The sequence below is a fragment of the Oreochromis aureus genome, linkage group 23 (genome assembly GCF_013358895.1).
Source record: "Oreochromis aureus strain Israel breed Guangdong linkage group 23, ZZ_aureus, whole genome shotgun sequence".
Lineage (NCBI taxonomy): Eukaryota > Metazoa > Chordata > Actinopteri > Cichliformes > Cichlidae > Oreochromis > Oreochromis aureus.
This window is the reverse complement of record NC_052963.1, coordinates 17,894,413-17,912,665: the sequence shown is the minus strand read 5'-3', so window position 1 is coordinate 17,912,665 and position 18,253 is coordinate 17,894,413. Positions and strand designations below refer to the sequence as shown.

The window sequence follows — 18,253 nt, the reverse complement described above, 5'->3', positions numbered from 1 at the left end:
CTTGTATTTACCTTTGACTGTGAGCCTCGCTGTGGTGCGCACTCCTTCAGCTGAGAAGACGATGGTGCCCGTGTCCTCCAGAGTAAGGTTGGACAAGGTGAGGCCGTGAACTCGTCCGTTGGTGCTCACCCTACACTGGTTGTTTGGCTTGACCCGAATGCCGTCCTTTTGCCAGCTGCCCTCCACATCTGTGTGCGACAGCTCCACCACAAAGGAGGCAGTCTCTCGTTCAAAGGTTTCTTGGTCAGTCAGACCTTTGCGGATGGCGATTTTACGGGCTGCACAAGAGTAGATTAGTGAAAGCAGTGAGAGGTGAGGACTGTCATTATATCAACCATAATGATCAAATTATAAATCTAATGAATATCTATTAAATCATTGAATTATTTTTAAAAACTGAGAGAATGCTTTTTTTTGCAAACTGTATTTTGCTGATATGCATTTGAAAGCCAAGATTGTGTTTCAAGGACAACCGAAGGTTGTGCAAATATAGACAGAGCCCAGTTTATCATGTTACAAAAACACCAGCAGGAGCAGTCCACTGTCACTGTGTCACTCTCTTACACAGCTGAATAACAGTATGGCTGTGTTTCAGAAGCCTTTTCACACTTACAGGTCTAGCTCGGCTATTCTTAGTACTTCTTTGCACTCTGACATGCTGTGAAAAACACCTTCAGTGTGTACTGTTCTTTACTAGGCCCGAGCTCATCTGTGTCAGAAGAGATACCAATCACAAAGTCACATGGTACACTGGCTTCTGATTTTTTTTATGTTCTTGTTTTATAGTCTTCAGAGCCGAGTAAGTACTGGAAGTATCTGGCTAGTGTTCTTTCTGCCTCCTTTTATCTTATTTATTCACATAGCGGTTAGGTTTGAACAGTTAAATCCAGTCAAAACAAGCAATTTTAGGTTAATTTCTTCACTCGCTATTTATAGAATAAACAAAAAGGCTTGTTGCATTTCAAATCAACATGAGCTTTCTCCAAAATAAAGTCACATATTTGAACACACACTAATAAAAAAAACACTTCACAGAAAAAAATAGTTTCTGGATGGTATATAGTCAGGGGTGCACATAAGTGGTCCGCAGGTGCGCATTCGCTGTCAAAATAAAAGATGTGCACCAGATAAGAAGTTGCAACGCGCGTTTGCGTACATAAGATTTTCTGAAAGAGGACAGACATTTGTTTAGAACTCTTAAAGATGTCGAAGAAGCGAGCTCCTTTAAGCAACTACTTTGGTGTTCCTCCACCTCCAAAGAAATGTCAGAAGGAGTCCGAACCGCAAAAGAAGCGCGTATTCTCGGAAAAGTGGTTGCAGGAGGTGAGCTGGCTTCAAACAAATGATGAACGCACAGAGATGTGGTGCAGAATATGTCGTGAAAATCCCACTGTAGCGGACAAAAACAGTGCCTTTAATATGTACGCAAACGCACGTTGCAACTTCTTATCTTGTGCGCGTCTATTATTTTGACAGCGAAAGCGCACCTGCGGACCACTTATGTGCACCCCTGTGTATAGTTATAGCATTAAAAAAAATACAAATTAAACATGTTGAATATTTTTTAACACGAAAATTTGATCACAACAATTAAGAAAATGTTTTTTTCATTCAATGTTTTCACTCGTGCTTTGAGCAAATATGATGAGTTCAACTAAAAAAATCAAAAATATCAGAAAATGGTGCAGAAAAATCTGATGTTTCCAAATCTAATCTAAACATTTTGAAGCCCACTCTAGCTATGATTTCGAGACCTAATGCCCTGGATGAGTCTGATAAAATATATCTGAGATTAAAGTATACTAAGAGGCACTGAAACCTCAGATCAGTCGTCCGATAGAAACCCTAACCCTAATGCCACAACTGCATTATCGGCAAGCAGGGGATCAGTCAATCAGCATGCTGACTGTCAGAATGACTGCTGTAATAATTCACATGGAAATACTACATTGCTAAAATTTCTCAGCACTGATTACATATGTCCAAACTTTGGACCATAAAAATAGTCATTAGTTTCCACCCTGTTTATTTTTCACCATGCTTTTTTCATGTCCGGATAAAAGTGTTATCCATACCCTGCTGCAGTTCACTTACGTTCTACATTGAGTTTGACCTGTGTCCGGTCATGCAGAGTCTCGCACCGGTAAGTCCCCCTGTCCGACAGAGTCAGGTTGTGGATGGTGAGACTGCGTTTGCAGCCGTTCTGGGCCAGCGTGTGTCGGGGACCAGACTGGATAACCACCCCCTGCCTCATCCACTGGACCTCACCGGCCTCCAGGCTAATCTCTGTCTCCAAGGTGGCATCACCAAACTCCTCTGCCATAACAGCTCCCATTTTCTTAGTAAACATAACCTGAGCCTCTTAACATTACAAGAGGCAGAAAAAATGATCAACTGCTGGTACTTTTAGAACACATTAAGAGTAGAAGATAGATGGATGGATTTTAATGTCTCTTTTAACCTTGACGATTGGTCTTACCCTGAACTTTCAGACTGGCTTTGCTCATTTGTCCTTCAGCTTCTGCTGTAATTTTTGAGCAGTCCAGCATCTGGCACTTTTTAATCACCAAGGTGTGGCACAGGCCATTGTGGGTTGCCTGGAAACGATCACCCAGAGTGATAGGCTCATTGTCCATGAGCCAGACCAGCTGGACATCCTCTGGGGAAACCACACACTTAAAGGTGGCATCTTCTCCTTCCAGCACAGTAGTGTTGTGGAGTTCAGTGAGGAACTCAATGACTCGGGGCACTGAAAAGACAAAAGTTATGAAGCTGCTACCTGACTGAAAAGAGGAGAGGAACTCCTATTTCAATGCATACTTACTTTCTACCCTCAGTTTTGCAACAGTCCGGTCATCTCTGGACTCACAGGTATACTCGCCGGCATCCTCTCGAGATAGACGATGAATGGTCAAGCTTCTTTCGACTCCATCTGCCCTAATGGAGAATCTCCTGTTTGGGACCACTTCTACTCCATTCCTTAACCACTGGACGTCCGCTTTTGGCTTGCACACCTCACACCGAAGGGTCACCATACCATCAGCGTGGGCCACAGTGTCTCTAAGCGGCTTTGTGAACTTAATTCTCATTTCTGTAATACAGAAAATCAAAGTTGATATGAGAATATAGGCCAGACTGAGGCTTTCTACAAAGCTGTTCAAAATGCAAAAAAAAAATTTAACCTTTAACCAGCAGGCTGAAGTGCATCTGGTCTGTGTTGATGTCACAGGTGTACTCGCCAGCATCAGAGCGCCTCAAAGGCTCGATGGTAAGAGTGCGTTTATGGCCCTCCATGAGTGCTCGGTAACGATCACCTTCAACGGTCGTCCAGTCTTTCATCCAGCGCACTAGAACGCTTTCCTTGGAAACATAGCTTGTCAAGGTCACGCTCTCTGCTTCGTAACCCGTCACAACAATGTCATCCTCCTTGTTCACAAATGTAACTGGAGTCTCTTTGATAGAAAAGAAATTTTAAAAGAAAGTTATATGACCTTTTTTCTCTTCTTTAAAGCTGTGAAGGTTTAATTTGTGGATTTGTACCTTGAATGCGTATAACGCTGACCATCTTGTCATCCACAGCGTCACACACATACTTTCCAGAATCGGAAGGCTGAACACAGGAAATGATGATTTTCCTCAGTGTCCCATAGCTTTCAATATAGGTCCGGTCATCACTGGTGAGAAGCCTGTCATTACAATACCACTGGACAGGGGCATTAGCACGAGATACCTCACAGGCCAGGATCAGGTCATCGCCTGCCATCATCTCCTGGTATTCAAGGTCATTTGAGTTTCCAACAATGGTCACTGGAGGCTCTGAGGGAAGAAGACGGATTTATCCATGCAAAGTTTTGCCAGAAATATTCTTTTGAAAAAAAAAGTACATACAGAGATAGCTCTTTTGTGATAATATCATGCCAGTGGAAGGCCCGCAAAATTATAACTGCTTGATCCTGCCAGATACTAGCTGCCGTTGAAATGTTTTCAAAAAGTCCAAGGCAAGATGCTTAGCCTTATCCCTTTCAAAAAATAATTTTATCCTTTTATTTAAATAAATATTTAAAAAGTATTTGAAAAACAGCTAACTGCTTATCTTCATTGGAATGGTATGTAAAAAATTTACAGTTCAGAATTCCTCACAGTACAGAAACAGCAAACAGCACTGACATGAAGGTTATGAATAACCTTCTCATGGCCTCTGACAGAATGGAGTCTCTGTTCATGTAGATGGGAGTTCCAGTTGTGCTAGGACAAATTCTATTTACATTATAAATGCTCCTCTTAAGCAGTATCATTAGAAACCATAGCATACAATTGCATCGCTATGCAGATGATACCCAGTTCTATGTGTCAATAAAGCTAGATGAAACACCTATTAGTTAAACTGCAGGCGTAAAGATATAATGGCCCGTATAACCTCTAATTTCATGCCTCTTAAGTTCAAATAAAAGTGAGGCTATTTTACTTTGCTTAAAAATCTTAGTAACATGGTGTCTAACCAGATAGAGTCCCAATCAAAAGTGAAATGGCAAAAAATCATATTTTGCATGGTTGGATCTTAAAAAGGTTCCAAGTAGAGCTTCAACATGCAACAAAAAGAAATGAAAGTGAGACAAAACAATTGTTTTGAGCATGCAATTTATTGAAAACAGTGCTTAAACTGAAACAGGCTGTTTTACAGCTGATCAATAGGACCACATGATTTAAAAGGCCAAATCTGTGCAAAAATGTGGATTCAATGTCATTTTCTGTCAGGTAGTCACACTGTCATGACGTTCTGATGGCAAAGTCAAAAAAGCGTTCCCTTTTTGAACATGGTCGGGTTGTTGAACTGCATAAGCAGGGTCCCTCGCAGCGTGCCATGGCTGCTGAGGTGGGATGCAGTAAGACAGTCATTTGGAATTTCTTAAATGATCCTGAGGGTTATGAACAAAAAAGTCAAGTGGAAGACCCAAAAACATTTCACCAGCACTGAGCCGGAGGATCCAATTGGCTGTCCGTCAAGACACTGGACGATCCTTGAGCCAAATTAAGGCCGTTACTGGTGCTGACTGCAGCCCCATAACCATCAGATGGCATCTGAGCCTGAAGGGCTTCAAAAACAAAAAACATCTTCAAAGGCCTCGTCTCCTTGAACGCCACAGAACTGACCGTTTGGACTGTTTGGACACGAGACACTGAAAGGTGGAAGACAGTTTTATTTTCTGATGAGAAAAATGTAACCATGATGGTCCTGATGGTTTCCAGTGTTACTGGCATGACAAGCAGATCCCACCTGTGATGTTTTTTACGCGCCATAGTAGGTGCTTTTTCCTGTAAAACAGCCTGTTTCAGTTTAAGTGTTGTTTTCAATAAATTGCATGCTCAAAAAAATGTTTTGTCTCACTCCCATTTCTTCTTGTTGCATGTTGAAGCTCTACCTGGAACCTTGTTAAGATCCAACCATGCAAAATATGATTTTTTGCCATTTCCAAGTGGTCTCAAACTTTTGACTGGGACTGTATTTACCATGGATGGCATCGTTTTCGCCTGCAGTAACCATGTGAGGAAACTTGGAGTCCTTTTTGACCAGGATATGTATTTCAATATGACTATTAAACAAATATGCACGACTGCTTTCTAAGGAAAAAATTAAAACAGAAAGAAAAATACATTCAGCCAGATTAACCTTACCTTCTACTGTAACTTGGAAGCTGATACTGTCATCTCTGACATCCAAGAAGTATTCTCCTGAATCTTCGAGTTCAGCATTAAGGATGACGAGCGAGCGGAAAGGACCTTCTTCCTCTTCACAGAACCTTTCATCACCCTGAACACGACAGCCATCCTTGTACCATTTGGCGGCAGCATTGGCTCTGGAGAGCTCACACTCCAGCACAATGTCATCAGAAATCAGGAACTTTTGGTTGTTCTTGATCTCTGACTTTCTTAAAATCTTCACTGGTGGCTCTGAGGACACAGAATTACACATTTATCTCTAAAATGTCACAATGGCTCAGAAAACTCATACCGAGGCAATTGCTGCATCTTACCTGAAACTTTAACTTGGAAATCAATTTTATCATCCATAGCGTCACAAGTGTATTTGCCAGAATCCTCAGGAATGGGAGCGTGAATTGTCAAACGACGAATAAGCCCATCTTCTGTGATGGTGACATTGCTGCTTTGCTGAATTTCTTCACCATTTATCAGCCACTTGACTTCTGCATTTGGTCGGGACACCTCGATCTCTAGAATCACTGGTTTGCCAGCAAGACTCTCCAGTTTGTCAGCTGTGTCTTTGGCGCAAGTTAGCGTTACTGGTGGCTCTAAATGAAGCAAAGAGAAATAAAGTATGTAAAATGTAATGTAATTAAAATGTAATTAGCCTGAATGTATGCCTGTTTACCTGTAATAGTTACTAGGAAGGCCAAAGAGTCATCTTCTGTGTCACATACATATTCCCCCATGTCATGCACAGTGGTTATGGGTATAATGAGCCTCCGTTGGGCCCCGTCCACCTCCAGGATCAAGTTGTGCCCTGCCTCTACTTCTAGACCGTCTTTGAACCAGCGCACAGGAGCATCCGCCTTTGAGATCTCACAGCTGAGCTCCAGCCTCTCTGATGCCAAGTGAGTCAGTTCCAGCTCTGATTCACTGGGATAAATGATTCTTACTGGTGGATCTAGTACAAGTGAAAGATATTAAAAATAAGCATTTAAACTTATTTTATAGATTCTCTGTTTCAATTTGATATCTGTTAGAACAGGTGAGCACTAAAGTTTTACCTTTAACACCAAGTTGGAAGAAGACGGAGTCTCCATCTGTTTCACAGACATACTCTCCAGCATCCTCCTCTGAGCTGCAGAGAATTGTCAGCCTCCTGTAAGGGCCTTCTGATATCAGCTGGATGTTTTCACTCTCTGCCACCTGCAGGCCATCCTTGAACCATCGCACCTTCCCCCTGGAGCGAGACAGCTCGCACTGCAGGTGGATCTCCTCTGAGATGTAGCTCTCCATCACCACATCGTCTTTAGGTTCCACTATCATCACTGGAGGCTCTGTGTTTTTTGTTTGAGTAATAAGAGCGAGGTCAAATGATGCTCATAATGAATTAATAATCTAGTTGTTCCACAATGCCACCTTTAATCTTTTTATTGCCATTTTAAAACTTCAGGGCCAAAACACAGCCAAAATATGTTGTTAAATGCCTTTTGTTTTTACCAAGGGGAGTTGGAGGAGAAAGGTCAGTGTACCTCGGACATTGACTGTGAATTCCATGCTGCTGCTTCCTGCCTGGCAAGTATAACTTCCAGCATCCGAGGTTTCTGCAGAGCGGATAATTAACCTCCTCATGGTTCCTTCTGCCTGCAGAGTTATGTTGTCACTGGGCTTGATCTCACAGCCGTCTTTATACCTGGGACACAGACACAGATAACCGTAAAGAGTCTCAAAGAGTTTGTTTTAGTTACATTAAAAAAAACCTGTGTCCTACTAAGAGGTTGATTGTGCAGTAAACAAAATTATGCAGGTAGTATTTGAACCGTTAGATACTGGAAACACAGAAGACTACAGACTTTACAGATCTACAGATCTGTCTTTATTTGCAAACAGGAATTCTTCAGTCATTGTCTTACCACACAACTTCAGCATCATCTCTGGAGACATGGCAGACCAGCACCACAGGGTCCAACTCCATGCTGCTCTTATGAAGTTCATCCTCAGCGACCGGACTGAACTCCACCGGAGGACCTGAAAACAGGGTAGAAGGAAGACTGCATGTCAAGGGCTGGAGCTCAAGGTATTACATGAAGTAGCCCTCTAAAAATTGGAACAGTTGTTGGTATGGTTTAATAATAAGCCCAGATGTGGTCCAAATGTGTTAGCACAGGTTTTAAACAAGGTTTTGGTTTCTTACAAGACATAAAAATCAGTCAGAGACACAGTTGTTTAGATTCAGTGTCACTTAATAATCCAAGAAACATCAGTATTTTCATGATATGAAATCCAGAGAGTATATTAAGTATGAAATTTTCTGTATAAGAAAATTAACATGTGATTCTTTAAGTAAATATAACAAAATGGTCAATTAATATCCATGTTAATGTTAATATCTATGTTAATGTTAAAGAAGCTCATCAGCATGTCATCTGTTCATAAACCAATTACCTGCAACATCCACATTGAATGTGATGACATCCCCTGAAGTTTCACATGTGTAAACTCCAGAGTGAGATTCCTCAGCTGACTGGATCACGATCCTCCTCATATTCCCATCGGCCTGGATGTTTAGACCATCTGAGACCTGAAGCTCCTTGCCATCTTTGAACCAGGATACTTTTGCAAACGGGTGGGAGACTTCACAGTAGAGTACAATGGCATCCCCTATGTCCACCTTTTTCTTGCTGTCTAACTCTGACAGAGGACTGAATTTCATCACAGCAGCTGTTGAAAAAAAATTGAACACACAAATAAGCAAACTTAAAAAAAAAAGCATCAATCACAGGTTTTTCAGAGGTTTTTACACCTACGTTTAACGTTGAGCACAGCGGAATCCCTGACTCCGTTAGCTATGAAGGTGACCTCTGCTTCATCCTCTGTCATGCGACTTTCATGGATCACCACTGAGTGCTTTGTTTGATTGTGTTGTATTGAATATCGTCCGCCGTGCTGCAGTTGAGCACTATTGAGAAACCAGGTTCCAACCATTGGGGCAGACAATTCAATGGAGAAGCGAGCATCTTGTCCTTCTACAACCTCACAGCTTTGGAGGCGGCTGAGGATCTTGGGCCCAGGAACTAGGAAGTACAGAAGAAGTACAGTACAGGTATTAGTCAATTAAGCCTGACAGATATGTTGGCGCTAATGATATTAGCTATTTGCACATATATTGGCATCAGAATTTACAGCAGAATTAAAAAGTAAAGAAGAGACAGGAAAAAATGTCTTTCCACCATGTTATGAGTGTTGATTTTGCATAGCTTGCATAGTCCTCCAGCAGAGGGCGCTCTGCAACTTCCCTGTTGGCAACAATGTCTGAACTGCCACAAAACATCAACCAGCTGATCCAAGCAGACCTGGCAGTGCATAAATGAGTAATACACGACTTGTTGGGACATTAAAACAAGATTATTTTTAAACTCATTGTCATTTTATCATTGGTGTCTGAAAGAAAAAAAATATTGGTCCATATTTTTAAATTGCTCAGTTTAGTCTTATAAACATATGCTATGTCGTACACTATTAGTCAACAAATAATGCGTAGTTTACACTCTAGAAAATTACAGGAAAGTGCTGGAAGTTAAATTTACCAGAAGGAAATTGTCATTTTACAGCACTGTCAGCTGTTTGCTTGTCATTATAGTTTCATATTAGTTCTCTTACTCCAGTCTACATAATATCTACGTTTATCACTGATAAATATAACTACATTGTCCTTGTTCGCTTAAACCTTAACACTTTTCTTTGCCACACTGGAGACCACATCAAACACCCACAACAAATTTAAGCACAATATAACTGAAATAACCATAACTAAAAAAAGAAAAATTATTAACATTTATATGCCCATGGTTACTCAGCAAGTTAAAAAAACAAACGCTCTACCTAAAAATGTATACAATTTTGTGTTTCATATTTTTTACCCTTAAAATAAACTGTAGTGTTTTTGAATGAAATTATATTCACCTGAAAGAAGAGTTTCAAGTAAAACTTTAAAAAAATGATATAAACCGTATGTAAAATCTGTCGCCGTAGTGTGCTCCTCACCCAGATGGACAACGTTGGGAAACTCCACATGGCCGCTTCGTCCATATTTGTTAATGCAGCAAACTCTGAAACGGTAGTTGCCCTCGCATGGTACAATGTCACCGGTGACCTCAGCTGAGGTGGCGGTCTCTGAGGTGAAACACTTCTGCCATTCCTGAGAACCCACTTCTTGCATCTCCAGCACAAACACAGAGCGGGTGGAGGTCTGACTACTGGGGGCGGGATCCCAGGTAAGCAGCGCACTGTTGGGTCTGTCTACATCCATTTTGACTCCCACCGGACAGATAGGTGGGCAGTGTCGTGTGGCTGAAAGACAACGAAGAATAAAGAATGTAATAAGGGTGGATTGATAGGCTGACTGTCAGAAGGCATCATTAAATTCACTGAAACTAGTTAGTTAATTAGTATACAACCAGAAGCAATAATTGTAATGTATTATTAGAAAAATGTAAAAATAGTTAAATAAAAATACAATTTAATGTCTTCAAATTAATACATTTTGACAAGTGAGCCAAAATTTTTGCATATGACTCCTTATAAAAATAAACTTGCCATCAGAGTTCCCACTCTCACCGCCAGCAAAAACACTACTGGATGCAACAAAAGACTCTTAAAAACTCTTGAATCCCAAATGATCCTGCAACAAATAAACCTGAAATAAATGTTTATTTAAATCTCAAACACAACCTTCAAACCTTCTTCAAATCAAGCAAAAAACCTTAACAAACATTTACACAAAGTGTTTCCTAAATTACCTTTGACCTTGAGGCGTGATGAAGTCTTGGATCGTCCTGCGACAAATGTCACAACTCCCGAGTCGTGATAGGCCACGTTGACAAAGACCAGAATGTGAGTTTTGCCAAAAGACTTGAGGATTGTTTGGTGTGTTTCATGTAGCTTCAACCCGTCTTTGAACCAGTGGACCTCCATGTCGTCGTTCTCCACCTCCACGCAGAAGGCTGCGTTCTCACCCTCTAGGACCTCCAGTTTTCGTGGAAGCTTACGAACAATAGTACCTGTAAGGATAAAAATTAATGCATACTTAAATTTCTTTAGCAAATTGTTTTTCGAAATAAGCTTAAAAGCTGCATCAGGTAGTTTCCCCTTTCGACCACACACTGTGCTAGCAGGTGTTTATACAGAGATCATTTAGCTTGAAATGATGACATGAATGGATATCATTAAGTTAATGCGATAAAGCAAGTGTGCATTAAAATTTTGTCTTCCTGAAGTACTAGTCCTAGAAATACTATCCCTTTTTACAATAATTTGATGCACCGTAGCCTATTTTTCACAGTGTACCTTTAACTGAGAGCTCAGCAATGCTCTTTGCTCCATCAGGCATCTCACACAGGTAGACTCCATCATCGTCTGTTCCCACATCGTGAATAGTGAGTCTTCGTTTGGTTCCTTTCTGCTCCATCCCATATTTACTGCTGGGCATCAGCCTCTGGTCTTCCAGGTACCAGGCAGCTGGGAGTGACTCATCAGGTACCTCACACTCAAGCACGGCAACGTCCCGCTCTTTCACCTCCACGTCTTTTAACGGGCGCCTGAACCGCACGGCAGGGCCTGAAGAATAAGGACAACATTATCTTTGGTCCAAAGTGGATGAATCGTACATATATATGTGCAAGGATTAATGGAGATGCCAAACAAGAAGCTGTTTCGCAGCGCTAGCGTAGATTTAGGAGACAGCTCAAATTCACTGCATTGGCAGCAGGCCTAGAAAAACTCAAACTCAAAATAATAACTAAAATGTAATGTGTGGAAATGAAAAATTTTAGTGCAAACACTTTATTTTTGATTCTCTTTTGCTACCATATAATAGTTTTCAAGCACATTAGCAGTGGTAATGTTTCTTCATGATATCTGTATGTTAAGGACTGGCATGTTGAGCCCATTAACTAAATTGACTCTTATGGTAGAGGCAGCTCACAGATGCAGAATGAATCACATAGCATTTTACCCATGCGCAGTTTTATTAGTATGGTTTAAGATATGCCCTCATTTATTGTAACTGGACATATAGATATTCATTTCAATTTGATCATTTTCAGCGACTAATGTCTTGAAAAGAAAGGCGTTTATTTTGTGTTATTCATGATATCTGAAATGACGATTTAATCCACTTTAAGGGATAATACTTGGTACAATGAAGTGTTATCTAGGTGGTTATTTTCAGAGGTTTTATAATAATGTTCCAATGTTAATCACCTTCTGTGGTTTTCTGTTACTCTTTTAATCACTTTTTCCATTTACTTGTAGCATTCAATGAACACAGAGGACTAACATTATTTGGGTTAAATATTGTTCTAGAAGAATATCACATGTCATGTTCTTCCATGAAGATTGCAGAAAAAAGAACAGGTTGCCATACCTTTGACAGACAGGTGAACGGCACTTAGGGTGTTTCCCAGCGCATTTGATGCTGCACACACATACAACCCTGTGTCCTGCACTTTACAGTACAGCACCTTCAGGGTGTAGTAGCCCTCTCTGTCCTCAAATATCAGATGACGTCTGTCGGGCTCTAGGGGAACTCCGTCTTTCTTCCAGATGATCTCAGGTTTTGGCTTCCCTGTTACAAAGCAGCGAAACTTGGCGTGTTTCCCCTCCGCTACTGCAAATTTCTTTACTTTTGACCCATCGACAGGTGGCTCTGCTGTGATCCTTGACAAACCGGGCCTCCCACCCCTGTGCTTTGGTGACCACTGGCTGTTAGTGTGACCGGTCGAGGATGTTTTGCTGTCCCCTCGCTCTGGTACAGGTTCGACAAGAAGGACGGCCCCAGCCAGGGCCTCACCATGGCAGTTGACGGCCTTGCAGGTGTAGACGCCTTTGTCGGGCATACGCGTCCGATATATCTTGAGTTGGAACCAGCCACCATCTTCATTCCTCATGCTGAAGTGAGAACTCTCAAAGATGTCATTGAGTTTCTTCCCATCCTTTTCCCAAATCACCTCTGGCAGAGGGGTCCCCCAGATTTTACAGGAGAAGGCTGCGTCTTCGCCCCGATCCACACGCAGAGACAGGGGCTTGATGAGGAATCGCGGTCTGTCATCAGATGTTAGATCAACCTCTGCTTGTTTTTCGCTTAGCCCGCTGTTCCATCCTCCATTCAGTTCCCCTCCATTTGCCTTGCAGTGTTCACCATTTTGCACTGCATTGTAGCCATTTAGGTGTCCCACAAATTCTCCGTTTTCTTGCATAGGTTGCGTCCCACCATTGACCACTAACTGTCTTGCGTCCTCATCTTGTTGCTGGGCCTCTCCTTCAACTTTAAGGGACGCTGCTGCATAGGTTTCTCCTATGCTATTTCTAGCCTTGCAGATGTACTGGCCAGCATCCTGCTGGGTCACTCTGGTAATGGTCAGCAAGTAAACCTTTCCCTCCTCTGAGATCTTGTAGCGTCCTTCAGACAGGATCTGGACATTTTTGCGTTCCCAGATCACATCTGGGCGTGGGTCTCCACCGACTTGGCACTTCAGTGTTGCATCTGTTCCACACTGGGCCACTACAGGACGTGGATAGCCTAAAACACGAGGTGCGCCACCAAAAATATCCATGGTGATGTCACCTTTTATTTGGGTCGAATGAAGAAGTTTCTTTTCAAAATGATCTTCTTATGTTTTGTGAAGAGCTGAAAGAGAAAGAAGATTATTAGTTTAGTAGACTGATTAAAATCTGCCATGAGTGCAGCTTTTGAGTTCAAACCCCAAACCACCATCTAAACAGTAACTGTGTGTTCATTGTGTCCCAGATGGGTTCATCAGTAATCTGACTCAAACTGAAAGCAGAATGAAGAGTGAACAGTTTTATAAAATACAATAATATTATTAATATCTATTTATTCCATGGTGTATCTTTGTCCTGCCTTCCTCCTCTCATCACCAACCTTTTGCAGCAGATGGCTGCCCCTCCCTGAGTCTGGTTCTGCTGGAGGTTCCTTCCTGTTAAAAGGGAGTTTTTCCTTTCCACTCTCGCCAAGTGCTTGTTTCAAGGGGGTGGGGGGTCTTCTTATTGTTGGGGTTTCTCTCTATTATTGTAGGGTCTTTACCTTACAATATAAAGTACCTTGAAGTGACTGTTGTTGGTATTTGGCACTATTTAAATAAAACTGAATTAAATCAAATTTTAAAAATTTTCAGAATACTCAGTATAGTTCCCAAAGCTGAAGTAAAGAAGTTTAGTAGTTTTACGAGGTGGATATTGAGCAAACACTCTTGGTTGTCTCACAGCTGGTGCTGTAGCTCAGTGAAGAGTGTATTTATAAAGCAGTCTGTCCAAAAAAAGATGCTGGAGCCTCTGTGTCACATAGCACACAAACACACCTGCAGTCACTAACTAGGACCAACTAATCCCTTATATACATTCATGTGTACAGAATGTTGTTTGCACTCTTACTGTTGGCTTCTCTTTGTCAGCTCATTGTAACATTCTAGCAACAACTTAAGCAATTCAGTATCTAAAGCAAGGGTGTCAAACATAAAGTCTGGGGGCCAGAATTGGCCCGGCAAGGACTCCAATCGAGCCCACTTGACGGCTTTTGAAAATGTGAAGGAGGTAATAGATTTTGGCTTATAACTGTATTTTCAAAGGTTTTACAGCCTTTATGACTGATAAAAACCTGCCCCATTACCATTCACGCTAAGCCAAAGTTATTTAGTTATAGATAAACACAATGTCAAATGAGTTTGACATCCCAGATCTAAAGCTTTAGCCTCCATTTGTAATGCAGCTGCCACTTGTCTCTTTTCATGGCTCATTTGTTTCCTCTGTGTTGTCACCACCTTTCTTTTTGCATCAAGAACGGCAGCCATTTGTTCTCTGTGACACATCACGCTTAGAAATCATCTAAAGAGCATAAAGTCATACAACTTTATGACAGGTAGAGGCACATCCCAAGCTTAGTCAGTCTTCGAATGTTTTGTTGGCACATGTAAAGAAAAGATCCTCCTCCGGCATTTTCAGGAGAGAATTACACAGTGACACAAAAAAGAGCTCAACAGTTTCTAATTGTGTCGTTAAAGTTCAGACTTACCGCTTTAAGAGATGCTGTCTTTAAAGCATTTGTCTCTCTTGTGATGCCTTAAAATGTTATTCTTAAAAATACAAGCTGGCATCAGTTCACTTGGATGATCTTTGGTGCTTTCTTTATTCTGTGAGCATTCAAGAAGCACGTTTAGAGTCTTCAGCTCATGTTCCTTGTTTTCCTGGTTTGTCTTGTTTGGAGCGCCTGCTGGTCACTGAACACCAAAGCAGCTGAGAAAAATGGTATCTTCCATTCACATTTGGTGGTCCAGAGTCATAGTAATATCTTAGTTGTGTCCCCTCAGTCTGGTGTTGGGTTGCAGGTGGCAAGGAGTAAAATGACCACAGCCTTTCAGCTGAGTGCCTGGTTTATGCGTCAGCTCTGATACTGTCATTGTCCAATAGCTAAAGAGTGTGGTGTGAGAGAGAGCTAGCTGGAATTGGTGGTGGGGGGCAGTAAATGCTTTTGCAGCTGCTGCCACTGCAAGCCACCCCCTAAAAATACCAGCAGCTTCGATGACAGTGAGCCAGATAAAGTTAGGCTCTCCATTGACAGGCTATGGTTCACTAAAGATAGAAGGGGGCCGAGCTCTGCGATGGATCACTCAGCTTAAAAGATATCCTGAGTTAAACCTTTAGAAGAGAAAGGACGCCCTGCCTGCTGGAGCTCCTTGCCTCATGAGTCACGCTGACCCATAAATAGGGTCAAATTAGTGTCACACATTAGAAAATGGTTTATACTGAGGGATGATCAACAGATGGAAGCGAAACAAAGAGTTTGGTGTCATGATAATGCAATTCACGCTAAACAGATAAAAGACTATGTTATGGTGGGTTAGGCATTTGGATACATGGCCATATTATTACCTTTTTACTGCATCATCAGTTAATGTTACACAATTGTAACATAGTAACTACCATAATTTTTTGTAACCAAGCAGTGTTAACAACTCATATTAATACGCTCCACGCCCTGCGCTTCATCTCTGTTTTTGTGTGTGAAAAGTGTTTGTATGTTTTGTATTTCAGCTCATCTCAGTGATAAATGAGTTATATAACACTGTGATTTGAAGAGAAATAATACGAAAAATTTCATAAGGTGATAACACTTATTTTAATTCAGGCCCCTTTATGGTACAAGTCTGGACAGGTAAGTCATTCAGAAGACTATAAATTGTTGGAAAAACTTAAAACATGAAACAAGATGCGTAACATACAACTGGAGTCAGATTTCAAACTACGTGATCAAAAACTAATCAGCTCTCCAGTTGTGTCTAAAAGATACACAGTATAGGTGAGCAGTACATGAACACTAAATCCATGTCATCATCTTAGTATTTTTATTTCCCCCTGCGAGCACGGGTGCTTGTTCACTTATCAATTGTCTCCTTCCGTGGCAGATTTGAATTTGGTGTTGACACATATTGCCTGCATTCTCAGACAACAGCTCTCTGCCCTATCTCTTCAAGTGGAGCGTTTCGGACAGCCGAAGCCACAGATACACACTGCATGCAACCTGTCGTCACGGATATTTGACCTTGAATACAGGTCACATAACTTCGACCCCTTTGTGACGGCGCTGAATTAACACACAATGCCATGTCAAGCACAGACTAAACTTTCCTAAAGTGCGAGTATAATGATGAGAAATTCATATTTATAGGGTTTTAAATGAAATACGCGATGTGATCTATCAAGCATGTATCACTGAACAGATGAATTAATACCACAGTCATTTGGAGGAGTCACACCACACTGCTCGCCCCATTTAAGGCTACTTATACCTCTGACATTACAATCCATGCGGTCATCCCCACAGCTGTTAGGTGTACCAGGAATTAAAAGCACAGTTCTGCTCTTTGTCCTGAGATTGGGTTTCAATATCAAAAGCTGAAGAGGATTGACTGAGACCTTGGGGTCTTTAACAATATGTCAATCATCCTCGTTTCAAACCAAGGAAACTATTTTTCTGTGCTGTGTTAAAGTTATAAAAATATTCATATAGAGAGAATGCTTAGATTTCAGAAGGTTAAAAGCCTTTTGTGCAACACTAAGTTAAAAGCCATACACAGAAATACTGGACTGTTTTTCAGTACTGTCCATTAGATGTGTTAAGTTCTTATTTGTAGAGCATGAAATCAAAATAGAATAATCATTCTGGAAAAGTGTGGCCTTCTCTGGACAAAAGAGAGTTCAGTTCTGATCACTGCTAAACTGTTTGTCATTGCAGTCTTATTAAGATGGTTGATTTTACTGGGAATCTACAGAAACATTATGGTCCCAGGATGAAGTACTTATGTCCCCAGAGACTAGAGGAGGCACGCACATGTAGACAGACCGGACCTCATCCTTCTCGAACTTCATCACTGCTGTAAAAGACAAGAGTGAAGGTGTACGGAAAATGAAAGGGGTACTGAACTGGCAGATGATATAGACACAGACATCAACAACAACAGAGTCAAGTGATCACCCACATTTAAGCTCTTCCGCCTTTTCCATGCAACCAACAAGCCTGCTGGGGAAAAAAAAACTTCTGTTTATATGTGTGAGACAACTCCAAAAAAGTTCCAAAGAAATCCATATTTTATTGCCTTTATAATGTCATAAAAACTACTGACTCATTTTGACTTTGATGGCAGTAATATGTCTCAAAAAGTTGGGCAGCAAAAGGCTAGAAAAGCAAGTAGGACAGGAAAGAAACAGCTGGAGAAACGTATTACATTGCTTGGGATCAGGTCAGTAACATGACTGACTAGGAAAAGAGCGTCTTAGAGAGGCAGAGTTTCTCAGAAGTAAAGGTGAGCAGAGGTTTGCCTTTCTGTAAAAAACAGTGTCTATAAAATTGACTACAGTACATAATATTATCAAAAGATTCAGAGAATCTGGAGAAATCTCTGTGCGTACTTGTAGAAATCTGTCTGTGAGCACAGTTTGCTGTACCATCTGTACCAAAATTTCAGTTCATATCATCACCATTATCACAATAGAGAAAAGTGCTTGTATGAATGGGTGCGAATGGGTGAATGAGACATGTTGTATAAATCGCTTTGAGTGCTCCAGAAGAGTAGAAAAGCACTATTTAAGAATTAGTCCATTTACCATTTAACTGTGACCTTGGAGGTCATTCTTCCACTCTCTTTCGGGGAAATTCAGGCAGCTTTAGTCTGAATGCGAGTAACATTTCCTTTTTAGGAAAAGCTTTCTCAACAAACACTGCCACACTGTCCCAAAGTCCCGATTCAAGTGACCTGAACACCGCGTGACAGGGCTGACTCATTCCTAATTTGCAAGTCTTTGCTTCCAGTGACCCTCTTAATTTTATAGTGGGGGTCTTGAGCAATAGTTCTCCAGGTTTTTGAAGGTATTTCAACGTTCTTCTATGCACATTGTCTGCTTTTTAAAATTTTTTAACCTGTTTTCAGTCCAGTACTCATACCTATTTTCAGATAAATGTTTTTGTTTGTTAAGACAA

The 18,253-nt window shown here is 41.2% G+C and overlaps 1 protein-coding gene across 1 annotated transcript in view; it reads right to left on the bottom strand.

Annotated features, from left to right (window-relative positions):
• Positions 1–18,253, bottom strand: part of obsl1a (obscurin like cytoskeletal adaptor 1a) — a 21,596-nt gene extending 3,343 nt beyond the window's left edge. Inside the window, exons 1-20 of the mRNA XM_039606679.1 lie at positions 17,256–18,253; positions 14,792–17,150; positions 12,128–13,390; positions 11,050–11,319; positions 10,503–10,763; positions 9,748–10,053; positions 8,511–8,777; positions 8,149–8,424; positions 7,617–7,731; positions 7,236–7,396; positions 6,768–7,040; positions 6,389–6,664; positions 6,033–6,308; positions 5,674–5,949; positions 3,541–3,816; positions 3,183–3,452; positions 2,825–3,091; positions 2,480–2,749; positions 2,095–2,361; positions 12–278 (exon numbers count right to left, since the gene is read on the bottom strand). Of these exons, the coding sequence (XP_039462613.1) occupies positions 12–278; positions 2,095–2,361; positions 2,480–2,749; positions 2,825–3,091; positions 3,183–3,452; positions 3,541–3,816; positions 5,674–5,949; positions 6,033–6,308; positions 6,389–6,664; positions 6,768–7,040; positions 7,236–7,396; positions 7,617–7,731; positions 8,149–8,424; positions 8,511–8,777; positions 9,748–10,053; positions 10,503–10,763; positions 11,050–11,319; positions 12,128–13,316 (5,563 nt within the window). The 5' untranslated portion in view covers positions 13,317–13,390; positions 14,792–17,150; positions 17,256–18,253. The remainder of the gene's footprint in view (positions 1–11; positions 279–2,094; positions 2,362–2,479; positions 2,750–2,824; positions 3,092–3,182; positions 3,453–3,540; positions 3,817–5,673; positions 5,950–6,032; positions 6,309–6,388; positions 6,665–6,767; positions 7,041–7,235; positions 7,397–7,616; positions 7,732–8,148; positions 8,425–8,510; positions 8,778–9,747; positions 10,054–10,502; positions 10,764–11,049; positions 11,320–12,127; positions 13,391–14,791; positions 17,151–17,255) is intronic.